Source organism: Mesoplodon mirus (assembly GCF_964341445.2).
Source record: "Mesoplodon mirus genome assembly, chromosome: 15".
Classification (NCBI taxonomy): domain Eukaryota; kingdom Metazoa; phylum Chordata; class Mammalia; order Artiodactyla; family Ziphiidae; genus Mesoplodon; species Mesoplodon mirus.
The window spans coordinates 24,210,674-24,235,177 of record NC_138991.1 but is presented as its reverse complement, the minus strand read 5'-3'; the positions used below and the strand labels follow the sequence as shown (position 1 = coordinate 24,235,177).

Genomic DNA, 24,504 nt, shown 5'->3' with positions numbered 1-24,504 from the left:
ATTTCTCTTATGAACAGCGTTAAAATTCAGTTTTTTAAATTCATTTTTAAAATTTCCATCTTCAACGATATCCCAAGGACCTTTTGAAAGATGCTAACGGTGTAGCCTTCTTCCAAAGTGAATTCTTGGTTATTCCTCACTAGTTCAGTTGCCCTATACCCTTCATCTTACTAGGAGTGGCCCTGTCTGCATACTATTTCTGGAAAGTTACACAACATAGTAGTTACAATGGTTGCCAGGAGGCAGGGTGATTGGAGGGTAGGGGTGGGAGGGACACTTCTCATTACATATCTTTTTATGCAGTACCATTTGTATGTATTACTTATTTGAAAATCATAAAATTGAAAAATAATACTGAGGGGAATATTCTTATAGTTAAATCTTTGCATACAGTCTGAAAGTTCCTTAAGATGTCTTTTTGAAAATTATTTCTCAGTCATTATTATGTCATTCTTTATATCCTTCATAATGCTTATCATAATCTGAAATTATCTTGGTTATATTTTTTACTTGTATATTTCCTGCACTATCATTGGAATATAAGCTCCATGTTGTCAGGGATCTTGCTTATCTTGTTCATCAGTGCCTTATTTCTATAAATATATATAGCACATAGGAGTTGAATAAGCAAATGAATAAATGAAAGAATGACTGAAAGAAACCAGGCTGAAGCCTAGATAGGAGTAGGAGGCAAGGCTGAGGAGGTAGAAATCAGCTGATAGAGGGTAGTGAGTCTTAACTTTAAATGTGCATCAGAATTACCTACTGATCCTTTTTTTTTTTTTAATTCTTATTGGAGTATAGTTGACTTACAATGTTGTGTTAGTTTCAGGTGTACAGCAAAGTGAATCTGTTATACATATACATATATCCACTCTTTTTTAGATTCTTTTCCCATGTAGGCCATTACAGAGTACTGAGCCTGAGTAGAGTTCCCTGTGCTATACAGTAGGTCCTTATTATTACTGATTATTTATACCTTGTAGTAAAGAAGCAGATTCTTGGACGTTGTGATTGTGATTCTAAATTTGGACTCAGGAATCTACATTTTAACAAGTTCCCTAGGTGACTTGGGTGCAAGTGATCTGGAGACCCCACTTGAGTAACACCAGTGCAGTTGACATCACTTTCAGGAAGAATCACATCCATGATATAAGTTCTCCTTAATACATGCCTAGGATGGAAGAGAGAAAACCATCATCCCATTTTATCAAATTAAATGAGGTTCAGAGATGGCAGTGCATTTTCCTGTGACACACAGCTTGTGAATAAAGTATACCTTGTAAAGCCAATGTATCTGACCAGTCAGTTCAAGGTGTGGTGGCAGATGGCTCACCCTCACGGGACATTCCCAGGCCTTGGTGTTACTGAATGGATTTTATGACTGTTCCTAGTTTTTTGTTTGGGGAAGAGGTCATACTCCCTAATGACTGGCTCTTTCTGATGTATCTCAGGGAGGGCAATGAGCCAGAGGAGACCACCCAGATCACATACCGTGAACTTCTGGTCCAAGTGTGTCATTTCAGCAATGTTCTCCGAAAACAGGGTGAGTGTGGGGATATGGGGAAAGGACTGGAAAGCCCAGCCTTGGGGTATCTGAGGACTTGGGGAAAGTAGACAAGGAATAGAAGGCATCTGGTAACAGAGGAACCAAAAAGGTCAGCTGCGGGGGCGGGGGTGTGGCAGTGGGTAACTGGATGAAAGGGAGCACGTAGCAGCAGGTGGGGTCCACCATGGTCCATGGTCTGTGTCCTTTACCTGCAGGCATTTGCAAGGGCGACCGAGTGGCCATCTACATGCCCATGATACCGGAGCTCGTGGTGGCCATGCTGGCTTGTGCCCGCCTTGGGGCTCTGCACTCCATTGTGGTAGGAATTTGGGCTGGAAAAAGGGGCCTGGTGGGGGATAGGGCTCATGAGAAGTAAGTTGGGCCTGGATGATGGAGAGACTTAAGAACCAGACTAAGGAGTTTAGAATGTCATAGGTTCCTTATCAGTTATCCAGTTTCTTCTATGACCTTGGCTTAGAGACCCTGAAGGTTTTATAAGTGACTCCTTTCCTTGTTCACTCGATCCCTGGGTCTCCCTCTCCTTCAGTCTTTCTTCCCTTCCCTAGTTTGCGGGCTTCTCTTCAGAGTCTCTTTGTGAACGGATCCTGGATTCCAGCTGCAGCCTTCTCATCACTACAGGTGACTACTTCTCTCACCCCTTCTCCAAAACCCCCACACCCAAAGTCTTGGTCTTCAGTCAGCTAGTTGGTATTTGGGACTGCTCGGCGTAAAGGGTAGGGACAGCCTACCCTTCGTCTCCTGGTTCCACCTCAGCCTACCCTCTGTCAGCTCAAATCAGCTGGAAGAGCCAGAGACAAGAGGCCTACCCACAGGAGGACTGTGGACATTGTGCTCACTAGGGATAAAGGGCTAGGAGTGTGGTGCCTTTCTAAGGCTTGGAATGTCTGTTGCTCCCCAAAGATGCCTTCTACAGGGGGGAAAAGCTTGTGAACCTGAAGGAGCTGGCTGACGAGGCCCTGGAGAAGTGTCGGGAGAAGTAAGTGTGTTTGGTCTGCTGGCTACTGCTCTGAGTTGACTAGGCATTTCCCCAGTGCCAGGTCCCCTTTGTCCCTCCCACCCTAGATGGACATGGGTGGGTCTTGCCAAATTCTCTTTTGAGCCAACCAGCCCACCACTTCAGGCTTTTCTTTCCTCCAGGGGTTTCCCAGTGAGATGCTGCATTGTGGTCAAGCACCTGGGGCGGGCAGAACTGGGCACAGGTGACTCTCCCAGCCAGTCCCCCCCAATTAAGAGGCCATGCCCGGATGTACAGGTGAGTCTGGTACTTCTATGCCCTCCTCTGGGCTCAAAGTGGCTCCCTCTTCCTGCCCAGGAAGTTCCCGATGTTCTTCTTTGTTTCCTCATCATAATGCTGAGGATCTGGGAGCAATCGTAGGAATGGCTCCTCTGGCAGGGCTGGCTGGGAGCTGGGGGACTTTGACCTTGGATGTAGGTAGGGAGCCCCTTGTACCTTGGGAACTTAGCATGAGAGATTGTGAGGAAGACTCCTGTGCTTGTTGGGGTATTCTAATGGGCACAAGGGACATTCAGGGCTTGGGCTTGGGTTAGAAATGGGCTGACTTGGGTGACTATCTGTAGTCATCTTGATTACTGGGCTGTGGTTTGGGGTGGGCTACCTGTGTGGTCCCACCATGAAAGGACCGGGATCTGCCCCTCAAGACATGGCCCTCATTAGCTTTGGATACACGCTTCTGATGGAAAAGCCCAATGGTGGCCTCCAGGTCTAAGGGGCATGAAGGATGAAAGCTCCAGGGTCCAGAAGGACAGAGAGTTCCTGAGACTCTGTGACTTGAGGGGCTCCGAGCGGTCTTAGGGCTAGAGAGACTTCAGTCTAGTCTAGGAAGATTGGAGACCCCTGTCTGCATTAGGGGTTCTGAGTGTATAGGGGCTGTGAAGAGGATCAGGAAAATGGAGGCTGGGAGGACCAGTGAGAGAGGGGCCTGAGGAAAAAGAGGCAGCCAGAGGTTTGGGGCACAGTGACCCTTCCCTCCCACTCCCCTATCCTCAGACTCTGCTCACCACCCTTTCCATGGGCTCTTAACAGGATAAGCTGAAAGAGAAACCCAAGCGCATCTGGCCCCAGGTATCCACCTCTGCACTGCCTTGGGCACTGCTTCCCTACATGCTTGTTTGTGTGTCCATCTGCTCTTTGCCTGTTTGCCCCATTGAGGTGGCTGCCAGACCTAACCCCCTTCTTTCTGCTTCTAGGTCCTTTGCCATCTAAGTCACTCTGAAGGGTCATGAAACCAAATGCTTGTTGCTACCTCTCTGAATTGGCATAGAGCATGGATCTCAGAGAGGTAGCAACAGACATTCCATTTCATTCCTCCTGCTTAGGACCACTGTGGGAGAGAGGACCACTGTGGGAGAGAGGACCAAGTAAACTTGTCAGAAAGTTTTTACTGTGCACTTAGTTGAGGCAGAACCAGGAGAGACAGGAGGAGGAACAGGTAGAGGAGGTACAGACCTTGACCTTGGGAATTCACCATCAAGTTGGGCAGTTAGATGTGTATTACAAATGAAAACCTAAGTTTTACATAGGGCAGCAGAGAAGAAGCTTCCTAAATATATTTATAAACTACTTTGGGATTTATACACTCTGATATAATTAAATGCTAAATTGAACAAAAGCTACATTGTAGGTGGTTCTAAGAAGGGAGATCTCTAAGTGGGAACTCAAAGCCAATTAGTATAGGGGAGAGACTGGGCTTGGAGTCCAGAGACCAATTTCTAGCTGTATGACCTTGAATGAGTCACCTCTTCTCTCTGGGCTTCAATTCCCTTATCAGTAATGGAGAGATGAGAGTATATGCTTTAAAGGAACCCACTTCCCTTACTAAAACAAAACATAAGAGCCACTATTCCTCTGAGTTTTACCATCCTCCTAGGGTGTCTTACTCTATATCTGCTATGATCTACCTCTTAGGCTAATGGTAAATATAATCCCCCTTTTCTCTATTCTCATTAGCATGATGGAGACAGATCTGATTCCCAGGAGACAATGCTTTCATCTTAAAATTCAGGCAGGGACCTAAGACTTTTCTCTTGAAAAAGGAAACAAACTTAGTGGTTAGAGTATAGGCTCTGGAGCCAGACTACTTGGGTTCAAATCTTGGCTCTGTCACCTGCTATTGTGGGAACTTGGGCAAGTTACTTAGGCTCCCTTGCTTCAGTGTCCCCGTCTCTAAAATAAGGATAAAACTGTAGCTACCTGATAGGGTTTTGTCAATGTATGTAAGGTGTTTGGCACATAGTAACTACTCCATAAATGTTAGCTTTTATCATTTCTATATAGCAGACAGGCTGGCATTTCTAAAAGAGAATCTAGAAAAGAAATAGACTCTTATAATTCTTAATACCAGAGACCATTAGGTCACAGGCTCCTGGATTTTTGTTTCTTGAAGGTGAAAATAGCCAGTTACCAAAAAACCAAAGACCATAAAAATTGGCTTACAAAGTCCAGGTCTGAGGACTGCAGTCAAAGCTGCAGAAATCTTGGCAGAGCTCCAAACCCCGTCATCCTTAAGCAATCTTCAAGGGAGGACCTGGTACAGTTGGCAGGTACCTTCCTCAACCATGTTACCTATGAGCTTCCTCATATTTTTCTCTCACACCTGGCGGCTGCCCTCCCTAAGGCTATTCTGGTCCAATAACAAAGGCCAACTCCTCGATTCTTATTTCAGAAAATTCAAACCTTTTCCTGGTTCAAAGCACTGGGCCCTCATAAGTATACACCTAATTCACAACCAACATATGTGCCACTAATTGAGCTCACCCTGCTTCCTGGTGCTGGTTATCAGCGCCACACCTGGAGTACCCACCCCACCCCTTCTTACCCACACCCACAAAATAAACAGTTTTACAAGATTACAAGAGTCCCCTCACTGCCACAGTATAACTATGCTTTGTCCTTACTTGTACCTAGTGCCTTTTCTATGACAACTCACACCAGCACTGTAGACCAGCGCCATTTGCCCAAGCATTCTTTTTTTTTTTTTTTTTTTTTTTTTTTTTGTGATACGCGGGCCTCTCACTGTTGTGGCCTCTCCCGTTGCGGAGCACAGGCTCCGGACGCACAGGCTCAGCGGCCATGGCTCACGGGCCTAGCAGCTCCGCAGCATGTGGGATCTTCCCGGACCGGGACACGAACCTGTGTCCCCTGCATCGGCAGGTGGACTCTCAACCACTGCGCCACCAGGGAAGCCCTGCCCAAGCGTTCTTGATGCACTTCTGCTTAAATACATTAATGTCCTCATCTCAAGCAGATCATCTGGTGGGAAAAAAATTATCCATGTGACAATGTATGTGTAGACCCATATGGCTATTCCAGTAAAAAAAAAATAGGGTGTATTTTTGTGTTTTCTAGCTGTGGGCAGCTTCTCTCTCTTCTTTCTTTTTCTTCTTAATGGTGCCTCTCTTGGCCTGGACTTGTGATTGTTATGATGCTTATGTGCCAGAAGCTTCAAATTCTCCAGAGTAAGGGGCAGATAGTACAGAGAGAGGGGAGTTGTAATTTTATAATTTATCAAGGTATGTGTTGTCTAAAACTTTGAGGTTTTTTTAATGTGGACACAGTAAATTACCGTAGAGCCATATAATGGGAGTAGGGTGTTTCTCTTACACTATCAGGTCTACCTGCCAGCTAGGGCCATAGAACAAGAAGCTAATGAATATGAAAGAGTTTCGTGACAGCTGAAGCAAACCCCCAGTAGTTCCCATCATCACATTCTTATTTCACCTCCCAGAGGAGTTCAGCGGAACTGAAATAAATTCTCACCTTCATGACATTCATCAGTCTTCCCTACACCCCAGGACAATTCAAGGCTTCATGTTTACTAGGTAATACAGTTCTCTTCTGATGTTCCCCAAATCCTGTGACTATTAGGGCAAGAATGACTACCCTCATTTTAAAAATGAGTGACTTGAGGTAGAGTGGCTTACCCAAGGTCATATACAGCTAGGAAGTGGCAGAACTGGGAATCGAAATCCAGTGCAACTTTTGGACAAATTCAGGGAACACACTTCACTCAGGAAAGAGTAGACTCAGAAGACCGGATTTTTCAAACAGGCGATATAACTGGGAAAGTAAAGGAGTTTCAAAGAGAGTTTAGAAAAATGTCAGGATGACAGATCCAGAAGTAGTTATCAAACAGACGCACACCAGTATACGGGGACATCCCTCTAGTGGGAGAAATTCACCTTGGTCCTTTTCCACCAACTTAAGACAAGGTTTCCTGCTGAATGGAACCTCAAGCAAGTGTCTTTATGAGAAACCCGTTGGTACCAGTGGTGTAAAGGCAGGGGCAGAGTTGGGGTAGGAACCTCCAGATGTGGATGATGTCTAGACATGCAGAAAAAGATGCTTGGACTAAGATCTGTTGACTTCTTTTGCTACTAACTAATGGGGCCAGGTACCCGCCTTACCTGTGGCTCTGACTAATTCTGCATTTCTGAATTGTGTGGTGTCCACATTCCTGCTGATGAGCCACAAGTCCCATAAGTACATACGTGTGTATGTAGGCTTGTGTGTGCATATTCACTCATCCAAACGAATTCACTGAGTGCCTTTTGAGTTCTAGGCATTTTACTAGGTGTTGGGGATTTGGTGGGAGGGGCGGGAAAGACAGACATGCCACTGCACTCATAGAGGTTACTGTCTACTTGGGGAGACAGTAATCAAGCAAAATAAAATAACAGCTGTGTGGGAAAGAAATAAGGTGCTGTGATCAAGAATAATAGCAGGGGTGGGAATTCCCTGGTGGTCCAGTGGTTAAGACTCCCCGCTTTCACTGCTAAACGCCGGGGTTCGATCCCTGGTCAGGGAACTAACATCCCACAAGCAGCACTGCGTGGCCAAAAAAAAAACAAAAGAATAATAGCAGGGGTGAGGGTGGGGATGGGAACCTATCAGATACTGTTCAGGGAAAGCCCTTCCAAGAAGGTGACATTTAAGCTAGGAATTGAAGAATGAGAAAGGACCAACTGAGGGGCCCTCCTTAGCCTGAGGCCGGGTGAGAGTAGCTCTGGAGCAGGGTGCTGGAAGTACCAAAGAAGCCTCCTGTTCCGCTTCTATTCTCTCTGCCCAATTCCACCCTTGCAGGGCCCTTCCTCCCTCCCAGGACCCCCGTCTGCCAGTCCCACCCTGGCCCCTCCAGGTGCTAAGTAGGGGTGTCCTTTGCCCCCAGCTTGAGCTATTCACAGTTCCTCCCTGCCCATTCCTGTCTTCTTCCCCCTGCAGATCTCCTGGAATGAGGGGGTTGACATGTGGTGGCATGAACTCATGCAAGAGGCAGGGGATGAGTGTGAACCTGAGTGGTGTGATGCTGAAGACCCACTCTTCATCCTATATACCAGTGGCTCCACAGGCAAACCCAAGGCAAGTGTGTGTGTGTGTGTGTGTGTGTGTGTGTGTGTATACATACACTGTGTAGGGGTGAGAAGTGAGTTTCTGAGGAAGCATGTAATGACATGAATTTTACTGTACAACCCTGAGTTTCAGAAATGTCATGTTAGGGGCTTCCTTGGTGGCGCAGTGGTTGAGAGTCCGCCTGCCGATGCAGGGGACACAGGTTCGTGCCCTGGTCCGGGAAGATCCCACACGCCGCGGAGCGGCTGGGCCCGTGAGCTATGGCTGCTGAGCCTGCGCGTCCGGAGCCTGTGCTCCACAACGGGAGAGGCCACAACAGTGAGAGGCCCGCGTACTGCAAAAAAAAAAAAAAAAAAGAAGTCAGAAAAATCATGTTAGGGACTTCCCTGGTGGTCCAGTGGTAAAGCATTTGCCTTACAATTCAGGGTACGTGGGTTCGAACTAAGATCCCACATGCCATGGGGCAACTAAGACCACGTGCCACAACTACTGAGCTCGCATGCCTCAACTAGAGCCCTTGTACTGCAACCAGAGCTCTCGTGCCACAACCTACAGAGCCCACGTGCTCTGGAACCCATGCACCACAGCTAGACAGAAGCCCGCATGCCACAATGAAAGATCCTGCATGCCTCAATGAAGATTACACATGTCGCAACTAAGACCCGACGCAGACAGAAAGTAAATTAAATAAATAAATAATAAATCTTAAAAAAAAAAAAGAAATGGCATGTTACCTTTTCTAAATCAAATTGACATAAATCCTCAATCACTGATGGTGAGGCCCTGGGTGAGACATTCAGGTGGAAGCTTTCATGGTGCCCAGAAAAGGAGGAAAGGATCAATCCGTATGGCTGACATCTATGTTCCCTGCCCATATCCACGTGGTTTGGTTGAAGAAGAGCTGCCTGTAAAGTCAAGGCCCAGAGTAGGCACAAGGATCACTCTTGGCCTTCTCGACTACAGCTCTTAGAGTTCAGTCCCTTCCACTTGCCACACTATTAACATCTAGTACCTCCCAGGGCACAGTGGGGGAGCTGGAAACACTTAAAACTCTGACTTGTCCGTTGACTTGAAAGATATGTCACTCTACCTTCCACTCACCCATCCATAAATTATTCTCTCCACATGCTTTGGATATTCCTCAATGGACCTTTAGAGACACAATTTGGGCCTCTCTTTCCTAGGGATGGTGTATCGATGGAGTAAGCAAAGAAGATTATCTTTTTTTTTCTACTCTCACTGTGTCAACATATAATTGAGTGTGTGTGCACAAACACACAATAGAGACACTATTAGATGTGAGTGTACTAGAACTGTTCATGTATGTGAGAGTAATGTGGGTGGTTCAGAAATACCATCTTACGGTGTGGGTGTGAATGATGGACTGACTATAAATACATGTGGGATGTGAGATGGGAACACGCAAAGAGGGTGGAAGAGAGATGGATGCTGTGAGAGGGATGCTGTCAGGACCAGAAGCCCTGAGGAGGCTTTTCCTCTAGTTCTGTCCAGCCTATTTGGTAGTCAGTGGGGGTGAGCCCAAGGCTCCAACCTGAGGCCCTGTTTTCTCCCCAGGGTGTGGTACACACAGTTGGGGGCTACATGCTCTATGTGGCCACAACCTTCAAGTATGTGTTTGACTTCCATGCGGAGGATGTGTTCTGGTGCACAGCAGACATTGGCTGGATCACTGGCCACTCCTATGTCACCTATGGGCCACTGGCCAACGGTGCCACCAGTGTTTTGGTAAGCAGGGTGCTGGGACTCAGGGCTACTTGGTTTATTTAGGGGATGGACAAGATGATCCTGGGTGACAACCTCCCAAAGCCACTTGGTCTAGAGGCAGAGGGACTTATACAATGACCTATTTCCTGGAGAAAGAGGAGTTCTTAGGGGGTTGTATATCCTGACTGGGAAGGTCTCTTGGCTTGTCTGGTAAGGGAGTGAAGCCATGGATTTGTCAGAAAGGGCAAAATGCTGAGCCTGAGGGGATGGTAGGGGAATGGAGGGACTATTGAGAAGGACCAAAAATGACCAGCCATTACTGGGGTCAGTTTGAGGGGATTCCCACATACCCGGACATGAGCCGCCTATGGAGTATTGTGGACAAGCACAAGGTGACCAAGTTCTACACAGCACCTACAGCTATCCGCCTGCTCATGAAGTTTGGAGATGAGCCTGTTACAAGGTGAGACCCCTTCCCAACTGCTGCCCCATAGGTGTCCCTCAGAGCTGGTGCTGGCCTTTCGTGCACAGTCTTTTCCATTCCATTGTTCTAACACCCTGGCTTGGAATAGGGGAGGGGACAGGAGAAGAGCCTGTGCATGTCTTCCTGGCTCCCAGTGGTGCTCAGAGCCTTCCTCTCTCCCCATTCCCCTGCCCAAGGCATAGCCGGGCATCCTTACAGGTGCTAGGCACAGTGGGCGAACCCATCAACCCTGAGGCCTGGCTGTGGTACCACCGGGTGGTAGGTGCCCAGCGCTGCCCCATTGTGGACACCTTCTGGCAGACAGAGACAGTGAGTAAGGGGTTCAGGAGGCTGGGGCTCAGGGACAGTGTGGGAAGACTGACTCAAACCCCTGATCTCTGACTCTACAGGGTGGCCATATGCTGACCCCCCTCCCTGGTGCCACACCCATGAAGCCTGGTTCTGCTGTGAGTGAGGCTCCCTTGGCTGGTCCTGGACTGGGCAGGAGTAGAGTCTTGGGGCATTTGGCCTAGGTAGAGGGTGGGGGACTGGACTGATATGTGTGAGGAATTTGGGGCTCTGGGGCTCCTTAGGAGAGGTAGAGAGTGGAGTCAGAGTTGCCTCATTCCTCTCTGTGGGTCCTGTCTCCTGTTTGCTTCTAGACCTTCCCATTCTTTGGTGTAGCTCCTGCAGTCCTGAATGAGTCTGGGGAAGAATTGGAAGGTGAAGCTGAAGGTTATCTGGTGAGATCCTGGCCCTTGTGGGTCAGTGAGGAGGAGGCACGGGGGAGGGTCCACAAAGGGGTACTGGACTCTCCTTTAGAGCTTAGAACCTAATCTTTCCCGGTAGCTGCTTTTGGCTAAAGCTCCATGGTTGAGGGTTTATCATCTGCAGAGAGACCCTAGGGGGGAATCCTTCTGGATACTTTGCCTGCCTCTCTGCCTTTTGGCCCACAAAGTTCTTAAGGGCTCTGCTCAAAGATACCTGATGGTGCCTTTTCGGGTCTGGAAGACATCGTGGACAATCATATAGGCTCCAGGGTCAACCTGGGTTCAAATCCTGGCTCTGCCGCTTCTGTGACCTTAGTTAAGTTACCCAACCCCTCTGAACCTAAATTTCTCACTTGTAAAACAGGGTTATAATAGTACCTGTGTCTCCTGTGGTTGCTGGATTGATTAGATAATCCATGTGAAGGTTTTACTTAGCACAGAACCTAACAGTTAGTGCTTGATAAATGTTAGCTGTTGTTGTGATCGTTTTATCAACGGGTGTGGGGAGATCATCAGCCCCCACCCTCCACCCCACTTCCTTTTTATTAAGAGCAAGTTAGTAACAAGGGCAAGACTTGAATCCAGGTCTTCTGACTCTTAGCCTAGAATTTCGTCCATCCCGTCAATCTGCTGCCACAGGATATTATTGATTGGGGCAATGATTACCTACTTATGTGTGGGTCCCACATTTTAATATAACTGCTTTCATTTGCATCAAACTGGACTGGCATCCCTGAGGGATTACCTAAAAGGAGACTCAAATTTACTAAATGCTTATTACTAACAGAACATTGTGCCAGGCAGCTTCCACATACTATTAATTTAATCCTCACAATAAGTTTGGGAGGTAGAGATTATTTTCTCTAATTTACAGGTAAGGATCCTGAAGTTCAGAGAGATAACATTACTTACCTGGGGTCACACAGCTAGTAAGTGGCAGAGCTGGGATTCCAAGCCTGGATTGTCTATCTCCAAAGCCTGTACTTTGTCCTACTTCTCAGGAATGGCATTCAGGCTATTTCTCCTAAGGTTTGACAAAGCAGTAATTGTCTTCCTGTAAGACAGTGTAGCAGATGTTACCACTGTGTCTTCCTCACTCTCCAGGTGTTCAAGCAGCCCTGGCCAGGGATCATGCGCACGGTCTATGGGAACCATGAACGCTTTGAGACCACCTACTTTAAGAAGTTTCCCGGGTACTATGTGACAGGAGATGGTGAGCCTTGGCTATCCCCTTCCCAAACCTCCCACTGAGATATGTACTGTCCCCTTTCATTTCCAAGAAGAGTTGGTTAGGGATGTGCCTTATGTATCAGTGTCTAATATTCAGTCAGAACTACAGAGAAGATTATAAGAACAAGTGTTGCAGGAAGGCACTCAGCATGGTGCCATCTGAGATTTGATGTATGAGGGAAAAAGTTCTTATTTCCCTTGCTGCTAGGCTGAAAGAGATGGGGCATATGGCAGTATGTATTACTATGTCATGTGTATCCTCATGTCTGGAGCCTATGTTTGCCCATGTGTCCACCCACCAATCCATTCTTCCATAAATATTTATTGACCACCTACTATGTCCATGTACTTATCTAAGCACAGTACAGCTCTCATGGGGCTTACATTCTAGTAAGGGGAGACAGGCAATAAATTCAGCAAATAAATACTGCAGGGATGGCCACCATAGATGGGATGGTGAGAGGTTTCTCTGAAGTGACATTTGACCAGGGACCTGAAGGGTGAGAAGGAGGCAGGCATGGGAAAATCTGGAGTAAGAATGAATGTTCTGTACCAGCGAGACACAAGCTTAGAATGTCTGAGGAACAGACTGAAGCTTGTGTAGCTGGAATGTATTGAGCAAGGGGAAGAATTTTATATCAACTTGGAGAGGGAGATAAGATAGGGCCTCGTGAGCCATGGTGAGGAGTTTGGATTTTATCCAGGGTACAGTGGGAGACCATCAGGGGTTTTAAGCAGAGAAGTGATAAGAATTTATTATTTAGAAAATAACTTTGCTTGTTTTATGGAGAATAGACTTCAAGTCAGTATGTTAGTTATCTATTGCCATGGAACAAATTACCCCCAAACCTGGCAGCTTAAAACAACAAATATTGTATTATCTCATACAGTTTCTGAGGACCAGGAATCTGTGAGTGGCTTAGCTGGTGGTTGTCATTCAGAGTTTCTCGTGGGTTGCAGTCAAACTGTGGTCGGGGCTGTAGTTATCTGAAGGTTTGACTGAGCCTGGAAGACACATGTCCAAGCTCACTCAAGTGGCTTTTGGCAGGAACCTTCAGTTCTTTGCCACATGGACCTTTCCATAGGGCTACTCATGACAGCTGGCTTCCCCAGAGCAAGTAATCTGAGAGAATGCAACCAACACAGAAGCCACAGTCTTCTATAATCTAATCTCAGAAATGACATCCTATCATTTCTACCAAACTCAACTGATCACAAGACAAACCCTAGTACACTGAGAAAGAGGACTACACAGGGGTATGAATACCAGGAGGTAGAGATCAGTGTGGCCATCTTGGAGCCTGCTACCACAGCAGGCAAGAGCAGAAGCAGGAAGACTTGTTAGGAGGCTATTGCTGTGGGTGTAGCAGTTTGGTAACGTGGATCTTGTATCCTACTGTGGGGTACTTATTATGTTGCACATTTCTTCTCTTCCCAGGCTGCCGGCGGGATCAGGATGGCTATTACTGGATCACTGGCAGGATTGATGACATGCTGAATATATCTGGTGAGGGCCAGGGACCATTTTCCCTTCTTATTTACCCTGCTTTCCCAGCAACTCCCAGCCAAAGCCTTCTGAGAGAGCCAGGATATCCTTTGGCCAGACCATGCCTGGAGTACAGCATTCAGTTCTGGACCCGGGTGTTGGAAGAAGAGTGATAAACATTGAAATGTACCTGGAGGAGTGGAACCAGGATGGTGGGACAACTGAAGTATGTCCTGTGAGGAATGAATGAAAGGCCTTCCCCCTTTGACCAGACCAGGACTGCCTTATTGGGACAGATGGAACAGGGGCTGGGATCTCTCTCATGGCACTTCCTTTCCCTTGACAAGGACACCTGCTGAGCACGGCAGAGGTAGAGTCAGCACTTGTGGAACATGAGGCTGTCGCAGAGGCAGCTGTGGTTGGCCACCCTCATCCTGTGAAGGGTGAATGCCTCTACTGTTTTGTCACCCTGTGCGATGGCCACACCTTCAGCTCTACCCTCGCTGAGGAGCTCAAGAAGCAGAGTAAGGAGCTTCCCTGGGCAGGGATTGCCAGGTCTCTCCTGATGGCCCAGGTTGCTGGGGAAGGGCTATAGTGAGCTGCTTCTCAAACCACAAACAGACCCCAGGGGGCCTTAGGTGCTAACTACCCTCTTCCCACCCAGTCTCTACTAGGTTAATAATGATTGACATTTATAGAATTCTTTCTCTGTGCCACCACTGAACTAAGTGCTTTAAATGCATTAATCTATTTAATCTCTATAATCACCTCCATGAAATAGATCCTATTGTTGCTCTCACTTTAAAGATGAAGAAATTGAGGCTCAGAGAAGTTAAATCTCTTGTCCAAGGCCATACTGCTAGTAAAGTGGAATTTCAACTCTAGCAGGCTGATTCTAGAGCTTGAGTTCCATTAAGGTGAATTAATATGAGAGTGTAAAGAGACAATGTGTTAAAAGTGAGAAAGTCAGAAGTGAGCCTGAGAATGATTGTGGGCAAAACCTTGAAGAGGAAATAGGTTGCAAACAAAGCCATCTCTGCCTTGGTTTTGGGCAGCCTGGCTAAGGGTACTGAAAAAATGCATAATGATTTGTTGGTTACAGTTAGAGAAAAGATTGGCCCCATTGCCACACCGGATTACATCCAGAATGCACCCAGCTTGCCTAAAACCCGCTCAGGTATGTTCAGAGGCCTTGAGGGATTGGGACTGGATTGGCCAAGGCCCAGTGGTGGTGGAGTGTGTGTGGATGGAAGCTTTTGGCAGGGCTGGAGTGGGTCAGTGTTGTCACCAGGTAACCAGAAGCCTGTGGACCCCAGGGAAAATCATGAGGCGGGTGCTTCGGAAGATTGCTCAGAATGACCACGACCTGGGGGACATGTCCACCGTGGCTGACCCATCCGTCATCACCCAGCTCTTCAGCCACCGTTGCCCGACCATCCAGTGAACAGGACCCTGCCCATTACCCAGGATTCCCCCTGCTTGGCTTTCCAAAGTTTTGCCCACCCTCCCTGCCCCCATCCAGGAGTACTCAGGGCCTGTGCTGACCCACACCACCTCCCCGACACGCTGTCTGGAACTGAGGACGAGCTTTGCCTCTGGGTGCAGGCAATTTCCTGTGACTGCCAGGCAGATGGGACAGGGCCCAGGTCAGCCTCAGGCTGCTGTGCCCACAGACTGCAAAGAGCCATTAGCGCCCAGAACAGGGACCTGAAGGTCATATCCCAAACCCAAGTTAAGTGTTCAGTGGGCAAGTGAGGGCATAGACTGAGGCAGGGAAGCAACTCTGTAATGCTGTGTCAGCTCTCTCAGGAAGCATCAGTACTTATTCTGGGCATGCACTTGCCCTTAGAAATGCTTGTTTGTGAGTCCTGGAACAATTGATTATTATTTTTTTAAACACTTTGCTGCTTCTGTTATGGATCTGCATTCCCTTTTGTGCTAGATGGCTTGTCTGCCATTTGTTCCAGAGGCTGTGCAGGCAGGCTCAGTTTCCAGAGGGTTTTCAGATCATTTGTGTCTTAGCAGGAGTAAATGTGTTATGTTCCTAGGACCAGAGGAGCTTGATTTTCTTGTCCTCTTTTCCCACCTTCCCCTGAACAGAGTCTTGCCCATGAGAGACATTCTCAGACAAAGCTCTCTTTTCTTGCCTGTTGTACTCAAGCCCTGTGGTTGTAGGAATAAAGTCTGTGACCTCAAGAAGGTGGTGACTTGCTTTCTTGGTTATCTTACAGGCTGTGTACTTGCTAGCTGTTCTGACTTGTGTGGGGGATGGGAAGGGGAGTGGTTTTCCTCAGGAATACCCCAATATTCACCTTCTAGAACTTTTGGTTTAGGCAGAGCTAGGCAGGGCTTCCAGGCCCTTTGACAAGCTCCTGAGCTAATCAGGAAAGCAAATGAAGCAAGATTACAACTGTGATGTCCCATCATGGTTGCCTTCCCTCCTGGGCTCCTGCTAGAGACCTTGTCTCTTCCCTATGATCCTGTGGGAGCATTAGTGAGTGACTAAGGATTGAAATTTCAGGGTCCTATCCATAGGGTCAGGAGCTAGGGAGACTCTGATTACAGCCAAGTTACTTCCCCTGCTCCAATCTACCTGAAGTGGGCCGACTCGGATTATAGCTTCTCCCTCCCCTAAATGTACAAACCAAGGAATCACAGAATCAACAAAGTAGTTTTATTTAAGGCAGAGGTGGGAAAAGGCTGTGCCCCTCTACCCTTTTCCTCCTACCCCTCAGTCTTAGCCCAAGTCAGACACTGGAACTTGCTGGAAAGGCTGACAATGGGCTAACAGGAGGGTGGCAGTGTTATGGTCCCTTACCTCAGATCAGCTTCTTTTCAGCTGTACCCACACCCTGAGGATTTAGGGGCCTCTAGATCACACCTAAGGGAAACACAGCTTTTCTGGTTCTCAGATGGAAAAGCTGTGGGGAAGGTACCCAGCACTGACCCTTCCATGAAGACCCTGGAAATCTCTAGAAGAGATCAACCTTCCCAAGGTAAGGGGAGGGCAGCCCCTCAGGAGGGCTAGGAGAGGAATGATAAGTACAAAGGATAGAAGGTCTTTTGAGTAAAGTCTGGGCAGGCCTCGCTGTGTCCTCACACAGGGTATGGGTTGTCTAGGACTGCCACTCCTGCTGCCACACCACCATCGGCATGCTCGATGGCTTTGGTTCGAAGCAGATGTCCCACGTGCTTGTTCATCACAAGTGTCTTTCCCTGCCTATAGAAATGGGAGCAGGAGACACACAACTCCATCACCTGGACTCAGCCCTCAAACCCAAGACCTTCACTCGTCCCAGCTGAGCTGTACATGGGTGACTGACTACACCTGAGAAAGTGCTAGGATTTTTGAATCAGATTTGGGTTTGCATCCTAGCTTGGACATTATTAGCTCTGTGTCTTTGAGCAAGTTACTCAGCCTTTCTAAATATCAATTTTCTCAGTTTAAAATAGGGATAATACCTCTCACTTTGCAAGATGGTCACGAGGACTGAATAAAGCAGGAACAGCACTTAGCATGATGCCAGGCTCACATTTCATGTTCTGTAGCTGTAAATGTCCTTCCTACCTCTCTCTCAAGATGGCTGTGGTGGGGGTGGGGTGGGGGGCTGGGGAGGAACTTGCCAGCAGAGATGCTGTAAGGGGAGTGGTTGGAGGGGAAGATAATACAGAGGGCAGGCTCTGGTGGGGAGCATGGTAGGATCTGGAATTCCTTCCTTGCGCTGACCATGGTGTGAGTATTTTGCAGGAAGTGGTATGAGGGACCAGGAACTGTTCCTTACAAATTCCCCAGTCTTCCTCTTCCTGATTCTTTAGTGCTCAAATCCAAACCCAGGGGCCACTCAGCTTTTCAAAGCCACTGAGTATCCTCTAGCTGGCCCATCCCACCTTTTCCCAGAATCCCCAGTGGCCTGGGACTGGACCCAAATTCTTTTCTTCCCTGGGGTTTCCCAGTCCAGGGTTATTTTCTCACCCATCTTGATACTACTTGGAATTTCCCTTATAGTTTCAAAGCACTTCTCAGCTGGGCTTCATTTGATAGCCTTGTGAGGTGGGCAGATCTTGGATCCTTGGCCTCATTTACTAGATAAGGAAACACACTGCTTGGCTCACCTGACATAGACCCCGAAGATGCCCAGCTCTGAAATGCATTGGACCACTTGGGCGGGGCTGCCAGGTCGTAGTAGACAATTCCCAAAAGGTTCAGGTTCTATCTTCTCCATGAGGATGTAGGAGGCTCTCTCCTCACTGTCCTTCAGCCGCTCCAGGGCCTGTACCATCTCCTCCCCGTATAGGTTGTTACCTGCAATTCCACTAAGCAGTCACCCTGGACCCTCTCCCCACCTTCTCCACCCTGTGCTCCCACTTCTAGGGCCATGTGGGCAAGTCAGGAACCTCAGTTCCTGACACCAGCTCAGTGAACCCAGGGCAGGCCTGGCTTCCAAGGAAGAAATGTCACCTTAACAGGAGAGCGCTTACACAAGCGAACACACCTTCCACCACACCATCCTGCCCTGGTTCTCTTCTTACCTGTTTATGGCTGTTCCTTCTCAGCCTTCCTGACTGGCTCCTGCCCCTCTTAAATATTGGGGTTTCCAAGGAATCAGTCCTTCACCCTTGTTCTCTCCTCCATGTATATACATTTTTTTTTTCAGGGAGATCTCTTCCAAGGCTTCATCTGTATCCTATAACTTGTTTACTCCCAAATCTCTAACTAAAGCTCCCTGCTCTAGACATCACAGATATCCCATGGGCTCCCCAAATAAACTCAACATGTCCAAACAGAACTCATTACTTCTGCCTGACTCTGCTTCTCCTGGACCTTCCTACCCTCAATCAAGTGAAAGGCATTCTTGAGTCATTTAACTCCTCTCTCTCCATTAGCTGTCATGAATCGGACATGTCTCTTCAGTGTGTACTCCACACTGTCATAAGCCCTAGCCCAGCCTTCTACATTGCTCTCTGGACAACTATACCCGTCTCCTCTATGGTCTCTCTGCCACCAGTGTCTCCCTACATTCCAGGACACGCTCTACCATGGCTGAAACATGGATCCTAGATCAATCATGTGTCCCTTCCCTCCTTAAAACTTTCTAATGGCTTCCCGCTACCCTTAGGATAAAATCCAATTTCCTACATATATTCAACGTCCTTTATAATCAGGTCCCAAACCATCTTTTCCAACCCAAATCCCTGCCTTCTCTCACCTCCCACACTGCACTCCAGCCTGACCAGTTACTCATTAATCTCCAAACATACCACATTTTCATGGGCCAGTGCCTATGCCTGAGGTTGCTTCTTCTGTATGGAATACTCTTCCCCCTTTTCCACCTGGGAAACTCCTACCTAACCCTTAAGGCCAAAATCAAAAACCATCTCCTCTGGGTCAGGAGACAGACATGAGGCAGATGTGATCCCTGCCCTCAAGGAGTTCAAACTAAGCAGGAAGATATCCAACCTCCTGATATGCCCCCATCCTGCTTCCCCACAATTCACCCTCAGGCACCTCAGACTACACTTGCCCAAACCCTCCAGTGCTGGTTAATCACATTCCCTTGTGCACAGGCATTTCTGTAGTGTAGTGGTTATCACGTTCGCCTCACACATTCCCTTGTGCTCCACTGCAGTTGACCACAGGGTCTCCTGGGACACTGTCCAAGGTGGGGACATGTGTCAGTTCCTCTTGTATCCCCCAGAGCCCGGGACCGTGCCCATAGCAAGTGCAGATCAGCACTGGTGACAGCCTGCTGGCCCCCTTTCACTGAGCAGCCCTGCAAAGGGGGAACCACCTACCTCCACCCTCTCTCTGGGGCTTTAGCACGAAGCAGCTAGGGGCAGCAATGGCCTCAGTGATAGCCTGGTCCCCTTCTTCACCCTGGCAGGAGGCAAGAAAGCAGTCACTAGCAGTCTTGGGCCAAAGAGGCAGGAGCCAAGGTCCTGCTGGTTGTGTAGAGCAGCATCAGAGGAAGAGCAGGAGGAGGAAGAGCCATAAGCCCCTTTAGGCTGGATGCTACTATCTGGATATGACCCCAGCAAGCCCCCTGTAGCAGTGAGTACAGTGACAACAAGCTTTCTTGGGCAACAGTTCAGGAGCAGCAGGAGGTCTGGAAAATGGGTACAGATATTCCTCAATTCTTGCTGTCTACCTCAGCCCCTTCCCCTGGTTACCGTCCCCATCTCCACCTTTGCTGTGGGAGCTTACAATGGATTCCAGCCCTCCTTCCCAGGGCTCTAGGGGTTTTCTCAGAGTATCACTGACCCAAGTCCAGCCCAGGGCCAGTTCCAGCCTCCACAACACATTGGGCTCTGGGTCCCTGATACCTAGGGGGCCTGTGGTGGGAGAAGTGGGCTATCCACGCACCATGTCCAGTGAGTAGAGGCCAGCAAAGGTGGCACGGAGGCGGGCCACGGCCTCAGGCTGGCCGGGGAGCAACACCTCCAGCATGCCTGATCTGCTCAGCTCCTGTTGCACCTTCTTAGTCCCAGCCAGCTGTGTGGCAATGTCTGGGCACTTGACAGCACATGACCTCTCCAGCAGCAGCCGTGCTCCCCAGTTCTGCAGAGAGAAGAAACCAAAAGGAATTCTACTTTATTTTACGTTGGCTGGCCTTTAATGAACATCCATCAGGTGCCAGGTATCCTCACATTCATTATCTCCCAGGGTCATTGCAACATCCTTGTGAGGCAGGTATGGCCCCTCCTGTTATGCAGGATTCTTGCCCTTATGGAGCTTATGGTCTAGCACAATGACACATGACTATAATTAAAAGGGAAAATGAGGGCTTCCCTGGTGGTGCAGTGGTTGAGAGTCCGCCTGCTGATGCAGGGGACATGGGTTCGTGCCCTGGTCTGGGAAGATCCCACATGCCGCGGAGCGGCTGGGCCCGTGAGCCATGGCCGCTGAGCCTGCGCATCCGGAGCCTGTGCTCCGCAACGGGAGAGGCCACAACAGTGAGAGGCCCGCCTACCACAAAAAAAAAAAAAAAAAAAGGGAAAATGACAAAAGGTGAAAAGGTGTAGAACAATTGATGAAGAGGTTTGAAAGGGGTGGGACACTTGTTTATGAGCTCAGCTTCCTACTGTACTACAAATAAAATACAAACTCCTTACCACGGCCTATAAGATCCTGTAAGGATCTGCCTCGTCTCCTTTTCAACCTCATTCCATGCCATCCTTCCACCTCACTCCCACCTTGCAGCCACACAGGTTTGTCAGTCCTCAAACACAAATGTCATTTCCACCTCAGGGCCTTTGCATTTGCTGCATTTCCCTCTGCCTGGAATTCTTGTCATTTTGGCTTTTCTGATGGATGGCTGGATCCCTCTCATCTTTAAATCTTGGCTCAGTCATCTTCTCAAACCACCCTATTTAATGTGGGTTTCCCCATAATTCTCTGCGTTTTCACCCTGTTGTTTCAAAGAGTTTCCCCCAGCTAGAAAAAACCATTTTTTCTACTTTTGTTTACTTTCTGATGACCATCTCCCTGACCAAACTGTGAGCTCCATGAGGACCCTTGTCTGTCTCATTTCCTGTTGTATCCCTAGTGTCTAACACAGTGCCTGAAGCTTTGTAGGTGCTCAATAAATATTTGTTATTGTTGTTTAATGAGGTGAAATTGAGTGGACAGGTAGAGTCTGACAGGTGAGACTCAACAGGGAAGAGGTATTAAGGTTAACAGGATAATATGAGCAAAGGTCTGCAGGTGAGTAATCGCAGGATGAATAGTCTGGTGGGCCAGGAGTTTAGGGTGTGAGAGGCAGGGAAACAGCAGAGGATCATGCCTCCCAGCTCTAGTCCCCATTCTCAGGCACTAGAGGGACAGTCTGTCCTTGACTCCAGACCACATCAAACTGCCCACAGCAGGATCAGGGCTATGGCCTGAGGAACACCACCACTACCCCCATCCCACTCTCACCCCCCACGCATGCTGTTCTTTCTTTGATGTAGTCAGTCCACCTGCAGCATCTCCGCCTGGTCTTCACCAATAACCCCAGCCACCTAACAACTATGCTAGTGTTTTGGGTAGAGTTAAAGGTACCCTGAATATCAGAGAAAAACCCAGAAAAGTACCCCATTGTGGAAAGTAGGGAAAGCAAAACTCAGAGATGGGCAGGGCCTTGCTCATGGTCACCTAGCAATTCACTAAGCCTAGCAGATTCACCTCCATGTCTAAAACTGGTCTGAGTTTCTCAGTTCCCTAAAAATGTTCTCCTCCTTATGCACTAATTTCCCTCCTTGTTAACTCATCAAAGTTTTCTGTGGCCCCTTCCCCAAACCCCTTGTCCTGGAACCAGGACATTTTCCCAATAGACAGTGGATTGACAAACCTGTGTGGCTGCAAGGTGGGAGTGAGGTGGAGGGATGGCATGCAATGAGGTTGAAAAGGAGACAAGAGGCAGATCCCTATACAGCTGGGCCTTAGGGAGGATCTTACATTCAAAGAATTATCAATCTGAAAGGAGCTCCCTCAATATTCTAGTGTAGTTCCCTCACCTTACAGAAACTGAGCCCAGAAAGGGTCAGGAACCTGCCCGTGGTCACACAGAGGCAGAGCCAAATGCTCATGACCCCCAGACAACTGCTTATGGTATTTTCTAACTTATTTTCTCCTTTACCTTCTCCCAACTGAAAGTAGGGCTTCTTAGCTTCTCCATGCTGTGGATTAGGGGCAGGGGGAGGAGAATTATATACTAGGAAAGCCACTGGACTGAGAGTCAGAAAGTGTGGGAGCTCTCTGTGGGACCTTAGATAAGCACCTGCATCTCTCAAACCTTAGTTTCTCCATCTATATAATGGGGATAATTACACACCTCACAGAGTGGTTATAAGAATTAAATGAAATATTGGATGTGGAATGTAATTTTGAAACTACCTGGTAGGATAGCAAGCTAAGGTGATATTATCATTACTGTCGTTAACATGAATGGACAGCAGATAAAAACTTTCTGATGCAGATAAAAGAGAAGTAAGAGTTGGCAAGAAGGAAATGGTGTAGTGGCACTGGTTTGCACTGGCTAGTGAGAGCTGACTGGATCCATCTCTTCCCAGCTCTGTTCAGAGATGTTAAGATGGGTAGCTTTGAAAGTGGCCAGGATGGGAGTAGTTACAACCTAGAAATCCGAAAATGCTACAAATAGGGGCTTGTCTCCACAGAAAGATTATTGTTACACATTTACCAGCATATCCCTACAAACAGTGTGAATGGCTGGTGCATTGTGGTTTCCTGAGGATTCAGATTCTAGAAGATTGTGTGTAGAGAGTGAGAGGCAGCAAAAAGCTTGTGGGAGGACAGGAAGTTCCAGCAGCAAGTTCCCTGAGGAAGAACTGAAGCCAGAGCTCAGGAAATAACCTAGGTTGTTGTGACACCTGAGTTGAATCTCTGAAGAACGATGGTAGGTCCCAGAGGCAAAGAATGGTCTAACAGAAAGTACCAACCTGCAGACTGTAGTGACTTGGCATGTAGCCATCCCGGAAGTAAACCACAGCAACTTCCTGGCCGTCCCTAGAACACAAGATGGAGAAAGCTGTTGTGTTAAATTAAAACTGATGTGTTCAGGGACTTCCCTAGTGGCGCAGTGGTTGAGAATCTGCCTGCCAATGCAGGGGACACGGGTTCGAGCGCTGGTCCGGGAAAATCCCACATGCCGTGGAGCAACTAAGCCCGTGCGCCACAACTACTGAGCCTGCGCTCTAGAGCCCGCGAACCACAACTACTGAAGACCGTGCGCCTAGAGCCCGTGCTCCGCAGCAAGAGAAGCCACCGCAATGAGAAGCCCCCACACCACAACAAATAGTAGCCCCCGCTCGCCCCAACTAGAGAAAGCCCGCGTGCAGCAACGAAGACCCAACACAGCCCAAAATAAATAAAATAAAATAAATAAATTTATGAGATAAAAAATAAAATCAAACTGGTGTATTCAGTGGTTCAATCTATTTCAGGGTGCATCAAAATGCATTTGGCTTCTTTGAAAGTCAGTCCACAGGAGTAGCCTGAACAGGGATTCATTGGAAGTATGAAAGTAGATACCCACACACCATCAATGCTTCCACTAAAAAATGGAGGTATGCAGTGGGGAATGCTTTCTAATATTCCAGATCTAGAGTCATTCTAGTAAGGCCGAAGGCAACCAGAATCAAATTAGGTAAATTTTTTAAAAGTGGGCTCAAAATTACTGAGCAGCAGAATCATATTGCTATATATCATCATATTGCTAGCAAAACACACTTGTATTTACACTGCTTAAAGTAGTTGATTTTTTTAAATGGTAGGGGGTGAGGGTGGGGAGATGCAAAATATGAATCTAGTTAAGCCACATACTGTCTTTTTGAACTTCCTCCCCTTTTCTTTGACTTATTTGATATTGTTTGATTTATCTGGAAAGTAAATTAATGACTTTGTTTTGTTAAGATAGAACCACACTTTGAAAATAGTAAGTGGTATTGTGAAACGCCAGGAGGTTCTTAATTTTAAGAATCACACATTTCCAGGTCTAAATATGTGTGCTGTAAGCAATGCTACCCAAATATGTGATACTGAAGTCACTTGGTGGTGGCCCCTGAAGGGAAGCACAGGGCCTGGCTTGGAACACAAATCCAGGCCCTTTGAGGTCTTGCATGAGACCTCAGAGAGCAACTCCCAGACCAATCAAAGAATGAGCTGGCTACTCCTCTTCCTCCTTGACTGCCCAACCCAACTGCCCAGGTCTGGCTTGACTAGCCAAGAAGGGCAAGAAAACTTTTGGGAGCCCAGAGGCATATGAAAACCAAGGTTATCCAGAATGTCAATAGCTCTGATACAACCCATTAGAAGCAGAACTTGGCTTCTCCAAAATTTCCTGGGATGGTGGGATATTTTCAGAGTTCACCCTAAAGTTCAGAGAGAAGGAAGCAAGC

The 24,504-nt window shown here is 47.8% G+C and overlaps 2 protein-coding genes across 6 annotated transcripts in view; one reads left to right on the top strand and one right to left on the bottom strand.

The window, feature by feature from the left end:
* The window catches only part of ACSS2 (acyl-CoA synthetase short chain family member 2), a 50,419-nt gene extending 34,615 nt beyond the window's left edge, over positions 1-15,804 (top strand). For 2 of the 3 annotated variants that reach the window (XM_082600643.1, XM_082600641.1), the window contains exons 3-19: positions 1,455-1,546; positions 1,765-1,868; positions 2,116-2,188; positions 2,471-2,546; positions 2,708-2,822; positions 3,615-3,653; positions 7,809-7,946; positions 9,513-9,683; positions 9,992-10,125; positions 10,323-10,455; positions 10,536-10,592; positions 10,788-10,868; positions 12,000-12,108; positions 13,564-13,632; positions 13,959-14,135; positions 14,714-14,788; positions 14,928-15,804. In XM_082600643.1, coding sequence (XP_082456769.1) covers positions 1,455-1,546; positions 1,765-1,868; positions 2,116-2,188; positions 2,471-2,546; positions 2,708-2,822; positions 3,615-3,653; positions 7,809-7,946; positions 9,513-9,683; positions 9,992-10,125; positions 10,323-10,455; positions 10,536-10,592; positions 10,788-10,868; positions 12,000-12,108; positions 13,564-13,632; positions 13,959-14,135; positions 14,714-14,788; positions 14,928-15,055 — 1,771 coding nt within the window. In that variant the 3' untranslated portion in view covers positions 15,056-15,804. The remainder of the gene's footprint in view (positions 1-1,454; positions 1,547-1,764; positions 1,869-2,115; positions 2,189-2,470; positions 2,547-2,707; positions 2,823-3,614; positions 3,654-7,808; positions 7,947-9,512; positions 9,684-9,991; positions 10,126-10,322; positions 10,456-10,535; positions 10,593-10,787; positions 10,869-11,999; positions 12,109-13,563; positions 13,633-13,958; positions 14,136-14,713; positions 14,789-14,927) is intronic. The other variant, XM_082600642.1, reaches the window with a different exon arrangement.
* A 467-nt stretch (positions 15,805-16,271) lies between these two features.
* GSS (glutathione synthetase) overlaps positions 16,272-24,504 on the bottom strand; it is a 34,372-nt gene continuing 26,139 nt past the window's right edge. For all 3 annotated transcript variants that reach the window (XM_082645067.1, XM_082645068.1, XM_082645069.1), the window contains exons 9-13: positions 23,047-23,113; positions 19,973-20,167; positions 19,405-19,486; positions 17,725-17,914; positions 16,272-16,831 (exon numbers count right to left, since the gene is read on the bottom strand). In XM_082645067.1, coding sequence (XP_082501193.1) covers positions 16,708-16,831; positions 17,725-17,914; positions 19,405-19,486; positions 19,973-20,167; positions 23,047-23,113 — 658 coding nt within the window. In that variant the 3' untranslated portion in view covers positions 16,272-16,707. The remainder of the gene's footprint in view (positions 16,832-17,724; positions 17,915-19,404; positions 19,487-19,972; positions 20,168-23,046; positions 23,114-24,504) is intronic.